The sequence below is a fragment of the Haplochromis burtoni genome, unplaced genomic scaffold, assembly GCF_018398535.1.
Source record: "Haplochromis burtoni strain Fernald_Lab_line unplaced genomic scaffold, NCSU_Asbu1 Contig_36, whole genome shotgun sequence".
NCBI lineage: Eukaryota > Metazoa > Chordata > Actinopteri > Cichliformes > Cichlidae > Haplochromis > Haplochromis burtoni.
The window spans coordinates 3,099,765-3,118,918 of NW_024582397.1; the positions used below are offsets into that span (position 1 = coordinate 3,099,765).

The 19,154-nt window shown below is 39.6% G+C and overlaps 1 protein-coding gene across 1 annotated transcript; it reads right to left on the reverse strand.

Annotated features, from left to right (window-relative positions):
• Nucleotides 1–3: 3 nt before the first annotated feature.
• On the reverse strand, nucleotides 4–16,252 carry tmem91 (transmembrane protein 91). The gene is made up of 4 exons (XM_005936775.3): nucleotides 15,715–16,252; nucleotides 8,009–9,627; nucleotides 4,042–4,188; nucleotides 4–2,239 (listed from the first exon to the last, which is right to left on the reverse strand). The coding sequence occupies exons 2-4, from the start codon at nucleotides 8,441–8,443 to the stop codon at nucleotides 2,084–2,086; spliced, it is 738 nt and encodes a 245-aa protein (XP_005936837.1). The 5' UTR covers nucleotides 8,444–9,627; nucleotides 15,715–16,252; the 3' UTR covers nucleotides 4–2,083.
• Nucleotides 16,253–19,154: the final 2,902 nt, after the last annotated feature.

Genomic DNA, 19,154 nt, shown 5'->3' on the forward strand with positions numbered 1-19,154 from the left:
AGGTGAATGTCAAACAAGTGCATTTATTGGGATTTGCTGATTTTCTTTCACTTTAATATATACATTTAATACAAGGATGTGACCTGGGGAAAAGAAAAGCCCTGAATATTTTTTGTAGTAATAAATCCCATTTGCTGCAACCTTTGAACTTTACTGACTCACACGTTCAGAGTCCGCTTATTATCTGTACGAGTGACACAAAGCGAGACAAACCTGAGCAGAGCCTGTCGCACGACAGCCTCATCGTTCGGAGCAATCCACGTGAAATGCCTCCATATAAATCAATAATTGACGTAACTCAGCTGTAACAACAAAGTGTGATTTGTTTTTCTTCTATTAAAATGGAAGTACAGTGGAGACAGACGGTAGTTCAGGATTGTCAGTGTACAGCTGAATCACAGCGCATCGACAATGAGAGAGCTGACAAGGGCAAGACACGGAGATACCAGAGGTTTGTCTACTAAAATCTGTTAAAAGTGATCTATTACCAGCTTTGAAACAACACTGGGATTGCAGCAAACCTAGTATTTTATATGTACTTGAGCTGTGTGCTCTATAAAACTATTTATCTAAATAGAAAACGTCAGCTTCCACCTTAGTCATTCCTTTATATTTACTTGGATACCCCCCATTTACTATGTAGTTAAAGGCTCAGAGCTTTTTCCAGTCAATCCAGTCAATTTTGCAACAATGTTGGTCCAATTGAAGGAAACACAGTTTGCAGCAGGAAACCAACAAGCTCACCATGCAGGGTTTTCTTATGACCAAACCTGGGATGTTATTGAAACATGCATCACAATTTTTGCAACTTTTCTTGGCCCATTTAAATAAAGCATTTGTGTGTTTTTGAACAGAAGTTTTGAGTAGACTTTTTTTTTAAAGTCAGTCATACTGCAAGAAGCAAGCTCCTGAAGATGTCAGTTCTATTTTTGGTGGAGAAAATAGCAGAATCTATATTTAAGGAGCATGGTGTGAACAGCCTGGCTGCTTCTAATAATGGAATAGCTGATAAAAGGATCATCCTCAGAGTTTCTTCTGTATTTTTGGCACTTTTTCCAGCTCTTTCCTCTGCTGTATATGTTATGATTTCTTAACCCTGTGTATATATAGAGGATAACATTTAATGTCTATATCTTGAGTCCATTTTCTACCTCCGAGTTTTGCATTTAATTTTAAAAGTCGTGAACGTATTTTCTTATACCAGCAACTACACTCTGTGCGTTAGTTATTTAGTGTTTTGTGTATTTCAACATGAAGATAATGATTCAGTTGGTATAAACAAAGCAGAGGCAGTCCTTTCTGTCAGTAAACAGTGACTGAAGCAGTGTGAACCCAGGATGAGCTTATCGATGTTCACGTGCAGCATTTCCCTCGGGGTCCCTCCCGTCAGCAAGGAACTCTGGGTTCTCCAAAGGACTATTGCTTCTGGCTCATTGTATGTTTTAAAACATCATCACCAGCTTTCACCCCTCAAGTGACAGTGCTGGCTCAGGCCCTCCCACAGTGAAGTCCATCGGGATTTATCTGCTGCCACGTCCTTGCTGTGACCTCTCATAAATCTGCAGACTCCATCTAATCGTATACTGCCCTCCACTTAGCTCCTCCCAGGCAGACAATGACACATATCCCCACTGCTTCTTATTATTCATCCATTGTTTGTAATGCTGATATCTACAGTGCTATGGAAAAATGTGAATTTCTGTTTTTTTTACTTCAGTAATGCTTCACATATGATGACAACTACAGCACAGATTTAACAGAAGGTAACTTAAGTCTTCAAATCACTAAACAAGTAACAGACTGCTTTTTCAATGAGTTTTCTTCATGTGCTCAGAACATCCTTTGAGCTGATTTTTCTTTTTATAATCCCAAAGCGATTATAAACGACACACCAGCTCCCAGCTTCTGTTTTCAGCGTCGCAGCTTTTCAGCTTGGTGTAGATGAAACGTGACTTCAGACAAGTCGACAGACAAACAGTGTGATTATTTGACATTTAACGGTGATATGTTGGCATGTGTTGATCTTCATGAAATATGTGAGAGGTCAGTCTTTTGTATGCATGTCCGTTTGAAAGAGTTGCTTTTATGGTGGTTTTGCGGACAGGTAAGAAATCAACGCAGCGATGGCACAGATGTACGTTATGATTCCAAACACGATGGAGAGCACCGAGAGCCAGAGAGCCTGGCGAGACGCTGCGTTGGCCCCCTGAAAATCCCCCTGAGCCGATGCCTTGTTGGTCTGAGTAAAAGAGGAGACGAGACACTGAGATAAAGATTAGAGTGAAAAAAATAGGAGAGAACAGCATTTATCATCATTTGTCAATGTCCTCCCTGGCCTACACTTTCCTCTTCCACTCATTCCAATCTCACGCTAAGCCCATATTATGTTCCATCTCCAAATCACACCCAGCGATTGCAGCTCATTCATCATTTTCTCCTCCTTCCTTCCTTCCTCTCTCCCTCTAGTCCTTGCCTTTGACTCTGACCCCTGTTTTAGGCAGCACTCAACAATATTGGAAATCTATCACCTTGAGGTTTCTTGTTATGACTCTAATTAAACCTTAACGAAGGCCATTGATCTGATCAAAAGGCCTTTGCAGCATGCTGCCAGTTAGCTTTGCAAAAGTGTTAATGGGATTTCTTTCTCCCCTGCACTGCTGGAGGGATGAGTTTATAAAATAAGGGAGTCTAGAGATATTTGTGTAAGGGGTATTTTAATACTACCATAAGTAACTGTGGCTAATAAGTTCTTTTTTTTCTAGCAATTCTGACTTTTGGGTGACCAGTCATCTGACTTCTGAATAATCAGATTTAATAATTTTATCCTGTTTCTTCTGTGGTGAGGGGCCAGAGGTGTTGGCCAGATGAGCGCATGGATATGACGAGTAGAAAGACAGCCTTGTACATTTACTTAGGCGCTTTAATAACGCACAGTACTTTATTTAAATATTTCCACATTAACATCAATCAATAACAGCAAAATTAAAGTGATATGCACAACAATGAGTCAACAATTATGATTGAGCATGTATGTGATTCTAAAACGTGCCATTTAACATAATAAGCACATTTAATCCTGGAAATAGTCTTCGAAGGGAGGGTAGACCCCGGACAGATCACCAGTCCTTTTCGATTCAATTTTTTTCTGTTTACATTTTGCATCTGTTAATTAAATTGTCATTAAATATTTGGTGTGCAGATGCTGAACACTTACAGGACAAAGTTGTGTATGAATAGTATAGTTTGCTTAGAACAGCACATTTGCAGTTATATTAACTTTAAGTTTATTCATTTTTTAATGTGGTATTCTGGTAGATTTCTGCCCTATACATCTGGACTGGATATATCCCTGCTGAAAGGCAGACATTATACATATTATAGTATACATATGGTAGAAAGAGTGACTTTATTATTCAATAAATGTAGGCAAAACACAGTACATGCCCCTTAGCATGTTGTTTAAACCAGTGAGCTCCAACGAGCAGTTTTTATGCGCTGCAATGAAATATTTATGTAAATATTGATTTAAAGACAAAACCCCAGTACAGGAATACTATTATTTCTTCTTCTTAGTTTTGTCATGGCTCTATGTATTGCTTGATGCAAAGGTTGTAAATACATATGCATGCCCATTAAATTAAGCAACACGTAATGAAAAAGATACATAAGAACAGAGGTCAGTGGTTTTTTTCAAGCTTATGTCTTCAAGAAATCAATGTGAAGAAATCTGAGTTATGATACCAACAGAGACCATATTATAGACAACTGTGATTCGGATGTGATCTAAGTGTTTTATCTAAAGTTCTCAGCTTTGTATTATTTCAGAAGTGTGATTCTGCAGGTGTAATCTCCTTGTCACAGCTCTCCTCCATAAATCCTTCACTTGCACAACACTAAAGAACTGGACTCGTTGATCGTCCACACATACTGCAGAGGGTAAAAACTCACCCTCAGCTGTGAACGATAGAGCCAAGTTGTATCTTGTCTGCTCAGGACTGAGGGTGTGTCTGTGTGTTTGTGTGTTTGTGTGTGTTCGTATACCTTCTGTGAAAGATAGAAGGCAGCGATGCCCAGGGGCCAGAAGCAGCAGAGCATGGAGAAAAAGGCCAGACCCAGGTAGTCCTGAGGGATCATCAGAGGGAAGTTGTTCTCACTGTCTGTATCACTAAAATCATCGATGGATGAGTCCTGGGATTCAAACAGAGTGCGTTTAGGTTGAGTTCAGGATAGAAAGCGATAACATACATTATAAAGAAATACTTTTAGGGTGATTTGTTTTTGTTTGGGCACATTTTCAGATATTTGTCTGTGAGATTTCAGCCTTCACAAAAATGCAGTAGGTATTACATTCATTTCATTTTCCTGCAAATGAAAATTACACTGAAACTTTTCAAATGTAAGGTACTGTGCAAGGACGGTGTGTAAAGTGAATAAAAAAAACATTTTGACTCAAAGACGTTTGTTTCAAAATGAGTCTCAATAAAATTTGTGGGTTAAGAGAAAAACTGAGACTTTGTTTCTAGAGAGGAATACATATTTCTGAAGATCCATTTCATGGATCACTACTGCTGCAGCCTTGTCAACTTCCTTCAGTTTATTTCATCAAGGTGCCAGTGCACAGGTGCATAAGTAAAAAACAACCTTGCTTTTTTGTCATTTCTGTAATCTACCTCTTTGTGTCCGTCTAACAAAGATACAGCTTGTTGTCTTAAACATACAAAGATGATCTACTCCAACATTAAGTGAAACACGCTGTTTCTCTTATATTCAAGTCATCCACAACAACTAAAAACTTTGCTAGTGTCTGAAAGATAATGTGATTGAATGGGGTTAGTCTGGATATTCACTAGCTCTGCTGACCGCGGGGCACTTTATGACTCATGCATCTTTTTTGGAACAGCTGCATATTGAGTCTGACTTGCTCTCTCACAATGACCCTGTCATACCACTTTGGTCATTTTACTTTGTGTAAGAAACAGTTGTACAATTCCAAAAAAGGCTTTTGTTATATTTTAGTAACTGTTCTGTAAACCAGCAGCAAACATAGACATAAAGTGGTTTTTTTTTTTTTACTAAACAAGATAATTTATTTAAAGCTTGGATCACAGGGCTATTTCTATTATGCCTGTTCTATTGGTCAAAAAAAATCTTTCTATAGTTGGGAAGTATTTTTATAGACATAAAATCCTTTTTGTGTTGATGAGAAGCAGGGAAATCAATTTAAGCCTGTGCTCACATGTAAAATCAATCAGGATGGGACACTTATTTTTCCATAATGTTGATCATGGAGCAATCAGTGAGTTTCATGTGTCAGTTTAAGTTCTTTTATAAAAAAAAAAATTGAAGTGAAGCAAAGTAGAAGATGTTGTCTTGTGCAGATTTAAGGTCACTGCAAGGTTTTATTCCCACAGGCCCAGGACTCTGCATCACTGCACTACTGCCAGCATTCAGAATGAGCTTAAAAAATATTTTACACAAGCTCTCCTTTTGTCCTTGGGGAACAAACTCTTACCTAAACTTTGTGGCAGCCAGCTGCTGTCGATTTTAACGGTGTGTAGTGCTACTGTGTATTTGTGTTTTTACTTGCATTCTTAATCAAAGTAATAATCATTAAACATCCCTTAGCCTTTTAGTTCTAGTTATTTAAAAAGCTTTTACTTGACCTTGCTGTGAGACTAAACAGTACAAACACTAACGTTATTTATTGGTGACATTTAGAGTATGTATTATTTTGTTGACTGCTGTTGGCATCTCGTAGCTAATTTATATTTTACTTCATGATGGGCTTTGCTTGGTGGTCTATGACAGCGGTCCCCAACCTTTTTTGCGCCACGGACCGGTTTATGCCCGACAATATTTTCACGGACCGGCCTTTAAGGTGTCGCGGATAAATACAACAAAATAAAACTAGTACCGGTACCGAAAAAAGAAGATTTATTCATAACACACGTGAAAAGACCCAGGAAAACCGAGTTAACGATAAAAACGATAACAAAATAACGCTGAAAACCGATAAAAACCCTGAAAACCATACATTTCACACCTGAGCCTCAACTCTCGCGGACCGGTACCGGTCCGAGGCCCGGGGGTTGGGGACCGCTGGTCTATGATATAGAACTGGCATCTTCTATCAGCACTATGGTGTCATTACCTGTTATGCAGCAGGAGAGCAGCTTTATGTAATCTGGCTTTTTGACAGTAAGCATTCAATTGCTGCTTTGCTCGCATGTCTATTTTAAGTTCCTCTTTGGTTTCCAGAACCTGCACTGACAGTATGAGGCTCCATTGCTTTTTCTGTAGCATGTTTCAGGAATGAAGAGGATCTGGTTGAGCTGAGGATGAGAATGATTTGATAAAACTAATATGGGCATCTACACGCAAACTTTCAGGTTTGTTACTTTTGAAACTTAACAGACAAACAAAGGACTAATTGAGAAACTAATGCTTACTTTCAGACCTATCTAAATATTCCCGAATCCTCTGTTTGAACAATAGCAGGAAAATTTGTTGACCTGCTTTTATTTCCTGTACGGTTGCACAAGCTCTGTTGTCGGTACAAAAGAAGAAAGAGAAGACATTTTTAAGTGTCTTACATCCAGTGATGGGAATAACGGTGTTACTTTCTTCAGTAACGAGTAATCTAACTAATTACTATTTCTATCGTTATAACGCCGTTACCGTTACTAACAAGAAAATGCGGTGCGGTCGCGTTACTATTTTTCAACAAACAGATGGTTGAAGCTGTCTTAAGCTTACCGCAATTTATATCAGTTCCACGGAAGTAGCTGTAAGTAATCTGGATGCTACAGCTTTAAGCAGCTGTTTGACTGAAGAAGAATAAAGTAGTTGTGCTAAGCCAATCACATGACCACTTCAAGATGACAAAGCAACAAGGTGATATATACCAGTTTTTAAATTGTGTTGATAGGCCACGTAAAACCAGAGTCATGATAAACAATATATACGCAGCGTTTTTTCCTCAATAGTTTCGTCACGTTTACTGTCTAAGGACAGCGCAGCGAGCACTCTCTGCTTATGACAAAGAAAAACAAACAAACAAAAAAAACCTGCCCTTTCGTGTTGGTGGAAAAATGCACCATGCCGACCAATCAAAAATGATGTGGCAACATGACATTTTGTTGTTTAGGGAGAGGGGGAAGTTTTAGGAGTGAGGGTGAGAGAGAGAGAGTTTTGAGATGTGAGAGATTTGTGACGTTTAGCGTGTTTGGAGTGTGTAGTTAATGTGTCGTCTTGTGTAGTTAGTGTGTAGTGTTGTGGATAGTTTTGTGAGTCAGAACAATGCTCAATGAAAACAGTAGGAGTGATACACCTGCTGCTGTCACACCTGCAGGTATCAGGCTGTGATGTTCTCCTTTATAGTGGACAGAAATTTTTGGAGTGGCACAAATAATTTGTGTGGCATCCTGTTGAATGCAGAACAGCTGATTGTTATGTAAATAGTTTGAAATGGTTATAAAAAACGCTAAAAGGTAAATGGTTGCAAATAACTTTGTTGTTTGCAAAACTTTTGCATATGATTTTAAAATTGACAATTTATATTTGCATTTAAAGTTATGAAATATGATCCATAAACATGTTTGTGGTTGTTACAGTAAAAAATATAACTTTTTCTACTCGGATTTTATGTTTTTTTGTCTGATTTTAGAGCAATTGTGTTAATACAGTATGTCAAAATGAAAACATAACTGTAAATTCAGACATGTGAGGTTGTGCTGAAAAGGAAGATACCAAACAAGGCAAAGTAAACAGTTTTTAAAGGTGAAATGTGGTTAAAAATGGCCAATTATACCCTGAACCCCATAGGGTTAAAAAAAAAAAATTTTTAAGTAATGCAATAGTTACTTTTCAAGTAATTAATTACTTTTAGAATCTTGTAACTCATTTACTAACTCAGTTACTTTTTTGAAAAAGTAGTTACTTTTTTGAAAAAGTAACTAGTAACTATAATTAATTACTTTTTCAAAGTAACTTGTCCAACACTGCTTACATCAGAGTCAGGGAGCAGGTCATCCTCATCGTCCATGCTGTAGGATGCACTGTGGAAGTCTTGCGTCTCAGCCAGCAGCTTCCTCTCCAGTGTTGAACCTGGCCGAATGTCCACAAACGTGGTCTCCAAGTAGTCTTTGTTGAGCAGTGCATCTGTGTGGCCCCAAATGGGGGCTGCTGGGTAAAAGGACTCCAGTGTGCGTGGTAAGGAGCAAGGATCCAATAGCTGCTGTTGCTGAAGCTCAGGGGGATGTCCACAATAGCCCCTCCATGTTAATGGAGGGTAGGCCCTGTCCTCCTCACACTTAACCAAGATTCCTTTGAACAGCCCACCTGGGGCCTGTCCAGTTCCAGGTCCCAGCCCTGGCCCTGGTCCCCAGTTGTTATTGGCACTTTCTCCCAGAAGAGGGTGCTCCAGCTCATCTAGATTCTCCATCCTTTCCTTTTTAATACCAACCACCCAATAGGTGACCACATCAACAACCAAATGCAATCTACAAATCGGTCAACAGAGCTTCTCCCTGAAGAGTCCAATGGGCTTACAGTATGCAAAGGCAGCTGCTTTGCTGGCTTTAGTATTTCAGTGATAATCCATCTTTAATCCTATTCTTTAATTTTTCTCTTGTTATAGGGCTTGGCCCTGGGGCCAACAAAGCATGCCAGATTTATGTCAGAGTGAAACAAGCAGTGGTAGCTTTGTCCTGTGAAATGTTCAGCTGGAGTGACGTTGGATAATTCAAAAATGTCCTCTCTTCACATGTCATAAACAATTCTTTAAGGACTTGATGGTTCAGGCTTTGGCCTGTGTCTTCCATTTCACATGGCCGCGTCAGTTCGTATTTGCTAATGGTAGCTACTTTTGCTTTCACGCACTATGAAAATCTCGAATCTGACGATGAAAGATCTCGATTAGTGCTAGACAGTTTAATAAAAACAACGTGCAGTGGAAATTCAGTGTGACTGTAGTGTGACTGAAAAACTCTTTCAATAAAATATTATGACGCACTAATCTAAGCACACTGACTTGGCAACGGTGTAAAAGCTTCAGATGTCAATCTTTCCTCAGTTACACAATGAAAGAGGGCAATTAGTTAGGAGTTGACAAGAATAACTTAAAAGTCTTTCCAGCTGTCATTACATACAGCAAAGTGTTTGTTCCTCTGCAAGAGTGTGAAAAAAGTGGACTCAAACTGCTTTCAAAAAGAAGCAGTGCCCCTTCAGATGACTAAACTGTCACACAGTGGGGCGTTCTGAAGCATGAATATACACAACCTCCGGCAGCAGTCAAACTAGTGGAGCAACAAACGGATTGGGGCCATATTTGAGGGCAGTTAATCTGTAAAACCAATGAGGCTCCAAAAATAGAATCCTATGAAGCACATCCGCAGGTCAACAGGCCTGTGAACATGCCTCTTCCTTTGTTGTTGCTGCAGGAAGCGATAATGAAGAAATAAAAGTCCTCTAGTGTTGATTTATTGCTGCGGGTTGGCTACTTGGTATGGCAGCTCTCCACTGGGACATGCAATTTTAATGCTTAGCATCCACCTTAAGAGGGTTTCATTCAGGATAGATGAGGATGAGGAATCTCTCTATCCAGATCGCCAGTGAGGACGTTGATGTCTGTTAAGAGAAGAACAAGGTCACACAAAATATTTATACTCTCCACTTTTACTCATATTTAGTTTGCGAGGGTTGTGGGCTCAAGCTACTTAAACTCCTGATTCACATGCGTGCAGATAACTTCATACAGAAAAAAAGCTGCACACTTATTATATATCAACCCTTTTTTTTACTCCAGTAGAAAAGAATCTCACTGTGAGACTGTGCGTCTTGATCGATTTACTTAATAAGCTCCCAGTAGAGCAGAGGATTAGCGTGATTTGAAAGGTTGCCTATGAAAATGAACCTTTCCCTTATGCACTTAGTAAAAAAAAAAGAGTCTTTCTGTTGGTTACATAGGGATTTTTTATATTGTGTATATATCCGTATTTTTATGAATTGTAGCAGGTATGGCTGAGGAAATGTTGTCTTTCTTATAGGATTTTTACTCTTACAGGAACCAGTTTTATACCAGTTTCAGCCATATATAAAATCTCAGTCCAAAAAGCTAAAAATTCCTTATGGTTAAATTGTGAGTAAAATAGCGAGGAGTGAAAGTACTTCTTTTCTGCTCCATTCTGGTCCATTGTGGAGCCTGAGCTGGTAACTTTCCAGTACTTTTCCAAAGATTTAGTCAATATTATAAATATGTAAACATCAGTTAGACACTTTCGACTGTTGTTGATGGAGGGGCACAGCTGCTGTCACTGTATTTATGTATTTTGATACAGCTACACAATGTAAAAATTGTGAATTCATCAACATGTAGCAGTGTGTAACAAGCCTATGCGCTTGTTCAGGTAGACAACTCAAGCTGTGTTGCGTCATTCACACACAATATGTCCCAATATGTTGGTCTATTTAAACACCAAACTTTCCAGTATTCCTCTTTAACATGTCATTGCATGCTTTTGAAATCTCCACCCTCTCAACATCTATTTCCAGAGAAATGATTGTTTATTCCTTCCCATTTTCTATTTGTGTCTTACATTTAGCTGCTATTACTGGGTGGAACCACCTTTGCCTTCAGAACTGTCTTAAATCTTCTTGGCATAAAGTCACAAGGTGCAGGAAATATATTTTTATTTTTATTTTTTGGAAATAATATCAGAGATTTTAGTCAGTATTGAGATGATAACATCAAACAGTTGCTGATTCAGATCTGTAAGCTGAACATCCATGAAGGGAATCTCCCTTTTTAACGTGCTCTATCGCAATGAGATCTGATAACTGAAGCCCCCAGGGAAGAGGCCATTTGAGTTCAGTGAGGTTATTGTCATGTTCAAGAAACCAGTGAGTTGGTTTGAGGTGATGATATTTTGTGCTATGGGAATTTATCCTACTGGAAGCAGCCACCAGAAGATGGGCACGTTGTAGGCATAAAGGGATGGACATGGTCAGCAACAACTCAGGTAGGTTGTGCAATTAAAACAATGCTCAGCTGGTACTATGGGCACAAAATGGTCAAAGAAAATATCCCCCACACCATTACACCATCACCACCATCACCACCAGCCATGTGGCCATTCTCCTCTGACCCCTGGCATAAACAAGGTATTGTCACCCTGAGAACTGCTGCTCATTGGACATTTTCTTTTCTTTTTTTGGATCATTATCTGTAAACTGAGGAAGTTGTATGGGAAAATCACACAAGATTAGCAGTTTTGGAAACAATCAGACCAGCCATCTGAAACCAGCAACCATGCCACATTCATGTCACTTGTTCTAATTCTCAGTTTGAACTTTGGCAATAACACTTGAACTCTTGAAAGTGATTACATGGTTAAATGCACTGAGCTGCTTCCATGTGACTGTCTGATTATATATTTGCATTAGCAAGCAGTTAATCAGGTTTAAATAACATATAATAACATATATTTTAAGTTACTGCTGACTATATTTTGTGGGAAATCACATTCCCTGGCTTTAGGTAAGCTTGTTTTTTTCCAAGAGAAATTGGATGAAATAGAAGCGATTCTGAAGTTTTTCAACTGTTCACACATTTTAGCGACATCGGAGATCTTTATCCAGTGGACTGCAATGCATGATCTGATATCCCTACATCATCATCAGTTAATATTTAATATGTAAACTGTTAGTTTAGTTGTCTGAAATGGAGAAATTAAGCTCATGTAAAACTGACTTTTAATTTTCTAAAGTAAGAATATCTCAAATTAATCAATCATAATTAAATGGTCAAGATTTGCTACTGTCAGGTGACAAGCAGGAAGCGATGTAAAAAAAAAAAAAAGTCTTTGTATTGTGTGTTAAGAGTCTTTTCATTCCCGGCAGAATAACAAAGTGTCATTTCAACAAACAACATAATATATCATCAGTAAGTATTCATTCTGCACGGTATATTACTTCACAGGCTCAAGATCAATTCTGTGACTCACTGCACGCTTCACCGCACCACACAGGGGGGGAAAATGGATTAATTGGGTGTCTTTGGGCTGGTGTATGCTGAGGGCTCCATTTTCTGCTTGCCTTATGGAGGCTGAGTGATTGTTCAACAGAGTGACGTCAGCAAAAGCTCTGTGCAAACTGCCTTCCTCTCCTAACACATACGCACACATCTGGACATATGGTGCATTTTGCACACACGCTCATGTAACACTAATATTTGTAGCACTTCACCAGCCTCCCCTCTCCCTTCTGCCCCCTCCCAATTGCTGCAGCTTCATTCCAGGAGAGATGCACTCAGCTTTATTACACCCTCTCCCTCCCTCCTCCACCTCTGCCCATCCACCATAAAAAGACTTCTGTCAGCTGTATTATAAGCCTGCCTCCTTTTCTGATTCTGCAACGCTCATAAAACATCCAGTCAGGTAGAAGGAAGGTTGCAAGGACGCTGCTGTATATCACCGGCACCACTTTTACAAGAGACCCTCTTCTCTCTCTCCCTATCTCTGTCCTTTTAGTCTGGTGTTTTGTCATACACATATACAAGCACGCATCTTCTCAGCTCCCTCCATATCCCTTTTTCATAATCCAGCCAATACTTTTGGCAAAGCCACTGTACTAAACTTAAAACGTGTCTCTTTGAGTAGCATTTCCACTTACTACATGAAAAGACAGCTTGTTCTTAAGACATCGAAATATGCAACTAAAGTGAAATATTGCCTTAAACCCCTGTCGTGAAAGTAGAGAACTGTTGCTGCTGACTCTTACACAGATTTTCAGCGACTCTGCAGTCTTTTTGACACACACTGACTCGCTGTCTCTCAGCATACATTCACATTCTCACTGGAAGTAACGGCTGCAATATTTCATCCGATACAGATCAAGATGCAGATACAGTGAACACACTCATGGGAAAGAAATAGCATAGCGGCTGTAGGAAATTGGAGCTGTAAACGCTTGCAGACTGTAATAAAAAGGCATCCTGAAGAACAGCGATGTCAGGCTGATAAGGCCAGAGCAGGCTCTGAGATACGCCAAATGAAATTCTGAAAACGCAAGCGGTGGTTAAATGGCCCTATTGATTTCATTTCCAAACTCTTTTTCTCCCTTTTGCTCTTCCTTGATCTGTACAGAATGACTGAGGAGAGGAGAGGAAGCTGAACAGAAAAGATAAGCAAAAAAACAGGCAGGATCGTCAAGAGCGTCGCACAGCACATGAAGCTCAAAGTAACACCATGTTCCTATGGAAACACATTCACCATGGAGTGGAGTGCTCACTGCAGGATAAATGAAGCAGAGGCTAATTTGCCATTTCAGTACTGTTCCTCTGCTTGGCTTGATAATAACTGGATGGGATAATTCCAGCATTACTGTGCCTTCCAGTAAAAATGTAACTGTCATTTCAGAGTGCAAAAGATAGATAATTTCCACAGAATCACTCTGTAATAACAAATGAGTGCAGTCATGCCAGACACTGGGAATACTTAAACCCCCTGCGCAGAATGTGTGTATGACAGTGTGAGCTCATTAATCGGTCCATGGCATGTCCTGCTCTAACACACACACGGACACACACAGTCATTTAGTTTGCCTCACAATACATGCATTCACAAACACACTTTGCAGTCCGTTGCAGCCTTGCATCACCTTGCCCTTTTAGACACACAAAAACAAACCCTTTGAAGCAATCCATGCCAACCAGCCCACATGTTCATGTACACAGCTGCACCATAGTCAGATTGTCTCTTTTCACACACATACACGCACTGCTCGCACAGCTGGTGCTCATGTGCAGTGAGGCCCAAGAAATGAGAAGTTACCCATCTGTACTACGTTGCACATTGCTCCAGCATCTCTGCGGAATATGTAGTATGTTGTAGTCAGTCATCTGAAATATGAATCTGAACGCATCATAGGACACATTCCACAGAGATGCGCTATATTTCTCAATGTGCTGCTATTTGTGGTAAATGTGTATATAGTTTGTGTTGTTTGTGGAAATGCTTTCTACATGAATAAATGAATAATGGTTTATGTTAATGTTACTGTGTAATAACATTTCACCATTTAAGATAATGTTACTTGTTTGTGCTTGCCGAGCAGTTACATATCAAACAGTGTGTGCTAGTAATTTGCAGTAATTTTGGTACTTGTCATGTAAAATAAAATGTGAAAATCTGATGAAAGAGCATTAGAAAACACACACAGTGAAACGCTGCACTACAGGGAGATGATTAGAGACATTTTTAAACAAATCTGCAGTTTCAGCTGTAAACCACTTACTAAAGTGTGTGAATGTGAGAGTGAATGAATAGTGGTATTGTAAAGCGCTTTGAGGGTCCTGAAAAGCGCTATATAAATGCAATCCATTATTATTATTATTATTAAAGATGCAAAATAACAAAAATTAAATCCAACACATTAATTTAAGATTCCTGTGCTTTAAATACAATGTTAAAAAATGTCGTAATTTATACAATAAAGGACCTCAAAACATTGTAGTAATAGACAACAATTAAAGTATACACCTAACAGCCAGTAAGACCAGTATAAAAGTATTAAATAATATTTTTACACTCCAAAATAGTATTTCTGATTTCTTGAATTCCTAAACCCCCTGAAATATTATCTGACCGTTTTTTGTTCAGAAAAGCAAGTTTCATTTTAGCTATGCCTGCGCAAATGTGTGTACTAAACAAGACTGCACAGATGTCATTCATACTGTGTTTACATCAACTGTCCTTCAGTGTAATGACCTGTACACCTGTATTTTTTATCTGTGGTGTGTGTATGTGTACTAGTGTTAATCTCAATGTGGTCACAAAATTCTGTCAGGATCCACCTTAAAACTTTAGAGAAAAAGCTGGTTCACAAAAAGTACAGCTTTCAGGACTTGGCTTGTCATGCTGTACTTGCTGGAATGTTTATGATTAAGCGCTAATGTAAGCCTTTGAGGAACAAATATAAATCAGTGTGTTGCAATGCAATAATGACTTGATTAGAAAATTAGTTTCTTGCAGATGAGCAGCACTGTTTCTTACATAGTTTCATTATCATCATCATCACAGACCGAGGGCATGGTGTGTGCACCACCCACCCCCCGCAGAGAAAAGACCTGCTCTTAATTAGGACTGCTGACAAACAAAAAAACAAAAGACAAAAAACCCAGAACACCCTGCATGTCTTTTGAAAGCACTTGGGCTAGGTTTTTTAAGCAGTTTCCCACCGGACATTTTACATTTAACACTTAAACTGATCTGCCAATTCAGATGCTGGCTGAAGGCTGAAAGAGCTTTAGATGTACTACCTAAATTAAAAACAAAAACAAAAAGGAAGTGGCTTTTATCAGATGGTCTCCGTGACTCTGCTACGGTGCTCAATACTGCACAGTAGGCTTGCTATACAGCGATAAATGGCTAAAGAAACGTTAACAATGGAGCATACATATATATATATATATATATATATATATAAATAAACGAGCTCCCACTGTGGTTGAAATACTGTCAGCCTGTTCTTCAGAGAATTACATACATACTGTATAAACATAAACAGTCTAAATAAATTAATAATAAATATTAAATAATATTATTACTGGTTCGACCGTTTTTATCTATCCAGCTTTCTGTCTTTTCATCCTCTGACTTTTAAAAAAGGGGGGCTGAGTGTAAGTAACACCGGAATTTTCTTTGAATATTTCCTCACCTTAACGTCGGAAACTCTGATCCGTCCTGTCCTCGAGGTGAGTCCCGGTGGAATCCAGTGTCCCAGTTTTAACAAGTCCACAGGGCTGGATGCTGTTACACGGGGATCTTGCGCTGTTCTGTTCGCCTTTTCACGTGGGAGGGTGCAGAAAGCGTGTACATTTCAGCGTATAGCTAAATACGAGCACTCGTGTTTGTGTGGGAGTGGGACGTGTGCGCGGAGTTACAGTCAAACTTGTCAGTATCCCATCAGCGGTTCCTATGCGGCTGTGAATGCATGTGGATGTAGCCGTTAATACACCTGTGCAACCTGGCAGCAGTAAACGTGCATGCTTAGTCAAAGGCTCCCGTTTCCCCAATACAACATTTCCTATCGTATCCCGCTCAGTCTCTCCCCTCTCACGGAGAAAGGAAGGGCCTTGCTGTAGTTACACCACGTCAACTTTCTTCTGCCACACTCAGCTTTTCTCTGACTTTCCACATTGAAGCATCTCTCTCTCTTCTGCTCCTCCACCCCCTCTCTCTTCTCCCTCTCCTTATTGTCTTTTCTCAGCGCTTCTGCTACCACATTATGGCGGAAAAACTGGGTCCTAAAGCCTGTTGGTCCTCACCCTGTATTTGATGTGTTTCAATTACTCTCAGGCCCTCTTAGCTTAGTAAGAGAAACGTGCACATGCAAAGTGAGGACATTTGCCTTTTCTTACTTCTTTAAGAGGATTACCAGGGTCAAGACTTGATTTTGGGTTGGAATTAGGATTTGGGTTAAGACCAGGGATCTAGCAGGGAGGTTTAAGGTTAGCCTTAGCAAAACAAATGTATGTGTCCTTTGGGATGCCATTTGATTTGAGCATTCTGGACAGGCTGAAAATACAATACCCGCAGGCAAGGTGCAAGTATGAGATGAAAAATCTCATTTATGTTGCTGCATGTAGCAAACACAAAAGTGGACACAGGCAGCAATCAAAACAGAGAGGGAACAAAAACTGAGGGAGGGGGAGCCAGAGGGCGGTTGATTATTATGCAGTTGCTTTCTTTAGGCCTATCTATATATGTGCTATTCCAGAGTGGAGGCAGTGAGATGCCCTCCGGCAAGGATGACTCCACTTTGTGTCAGTCCTTTAATGTCGGCTTCACCCTGTGACCCACTTTAGTCACCCAGGCCAGCTCACATTAAGATCTCCAGTCAGAAATAGTCTCAAGATGCAAAAACAGACATTCCTGCTTTGGGCCATGCTTATTTTGCCTTTTTGCCTATTCTGCCTTTTTCAGGGGAGGCCATGCAGGATAAAGTTCATGCATTTCTGGACACTAGCAGTCAATGAAATCCACAGGGCTTAAGCTGAGTATTTAATGAGGTATGCTGCTCTTAGCTCGAATCCCCCTCCCCCTGAAACGGTTTAACCTTTTAGTTGTTTTTGTTCTTGCTTTTTGGTTCTTTCCAGGCAGTCAGCATAGCCACAATGCTGCCTATCTGATGCTTCGTTTATCTTTGCCTGTCAGTGTGACAAGCATCCTCTCAGTCCAGTCCATCATGAAATAGAGATCAATATGCTCTCTTTAGTCTGAGCACATCCTCGCACATTCGCTCTATTTTCCTGCTTTTCCTTTATTCCACCATTCCTTCTCTCTTCCTTCTCTAGTTTTCTCTCATCATCTTTCTCCATCTTCTGCTCTATTTTAGCTGAAATATGCAGAGATAAGGATTGGGGATAGGCAAGGTAGGCAAGGAGATACATACAGTTACTACTGGAAACCAGTGTGTCTTTTGATCATGTTAATTGATAATAAGCTTATAACCTTTAATATGAAAGTTTGAAAACAGCTGCACAACAAAATATAATGTTTTTGTCACGGTTTTGTTTTGGTTTTTTTGTTTGATTTTTTCTCATCACTTCCATTTGGATGCTAACTTCCAAAAAAGAAGAAGAAGCAGAAGGAGGAGAAGAAGGTCCTTCATTTTTCTATAATTGTGCATTTTGTTTTTCAAGTTTCTCATGATTCTGGTTGGCCTCTATGTGCAATGTATTTTGACTCCCCCCTTAACGCATTTGTTTGCTTTACAAACTGGTTTCCCATGCATGACCCCAAGCTTGTGGATTAAAGACTTAGATTTCAGACTAACCTGGTTTCTAGTATTCTGTGCTTGGATCCTGTCGTCACTGAATATGCACAATGCTCAGTAAAATTAATGGGATTTGAAATTTTGGCTTAAAATATCAGATATCAGTGTCTTTAGCCTGAAGTGATATTATTTCTGCACTCAAATTCTTTTTACCAGTGGAAGTAAAGAAAAGATTGCAAAAGTACTACATATACATATAAGAATTTGGAAGCACTTGAATAAATAATGGCATCAGCCTCTTTAAATAATTCAGTTTTAACCAAAATTCTGAACAAAGAAAGACAAAAAGAAACAACACCACACACAATTCTTTGTAAAGGCTTGATTACTATTTCTTCTTACAAATATTTATCTGTGCATCCATTTTCTTTTGCATATCCAATTCAGAGTCACAGTTGGGCTGGAGCCCATTCCAGCTCTCATAAGCAATGAGGTGGAGTACACCTAGGCTAAGGTGCCAGTAATTATCCATCCATCCATCCTGAAGCCTATCCCGGCTATCATAGGGCGAGAGGCAGGGTACATCATGGATTAAGAGTCACCAGTAAACTTCGTGTACATGGCTTTGGACTGTGGGAGGAAGCTGGAGTATCCAGAAAGACCCCACACAGACACAGAGAGATTCTGCAAACTCCAAAGAAAGGCCTGATGTGGCTGGTGGATTCAAACCTAAGATCTTCTTTCTCTGAAGCAGTGGAGCTAACCACAACACCACTGTGCTGCCCCACAAATATTTAAGCATTTAAAAAAAGATATCAGCTTCTCTGCACTGCACTACAATTCACCCCGACTGGTTTTGTATGTGTCAGTTGCATACCAATATCCGCTGTTGATGAGAAAGCCCTTATCACCAAGCCTGTCACTTTTAACAAGCAGCTTTGTAAATAATGAGCTAACAGTGGATTAAGACAACTTCCAGATGAGAAGGCGATGACCACAGCAGCAACAGCATATTTACACATACAGCAGTGTTTTCAGGAATGCAGTTCAATTACTACATTTTGTAATAAGAAGAAAAAAAGATGCAAACAAATAGAGCTAGGCTTGGTATTTTAAATGAGTTTGTTTTTCTCCTTTAGAAGCGCTGTGGCAGCAACAGCGCTACAGAGTTAGCCACCTCAGCAAAACCTGTAAGGGAGAATAAAGGAGGGAGAGAAGGAGGAGTGTAGTATTAGCAGAGAGCCTGAGGTGGTAAGTGGCACAATAGGGAAAACACAGCAAAACTAATACTCCCCAAGGAGGGAAAACCACATCACTCTAGATTTCAAAAACATAATTATTGACGGAACATGTTTTGTCTGCACAGGTGGCTTACAGCA

What these genes read in the sequence shown, in the direction of transcription:
- tmem91 (XM_005936775.3), bottom strand. Translation starts at nt 8,443, where the DNA reads ATGGAGAATCTAGATGAGCTGGAGCACCCTCTTCTGGGAGAAAGTGCC. An exon ending in ACCTGCTCCCTGACTCTGAT is followed by an intron (nt 4,189 to 8,008) that starts GTAAGCAGTGTT and finishes TTTGAATCCCAG; the next exon opens with GACTCATCCATCGATGATTT. An exon ending in CCTTCTATCTTTCACAGAAG is followed by an intron (nt 2,240 to 4,041) that starts GTATACGAACAC and finishes TCTTTTACTCAG; the next exon opens with ACCAACAAGGCATCGGCTCA.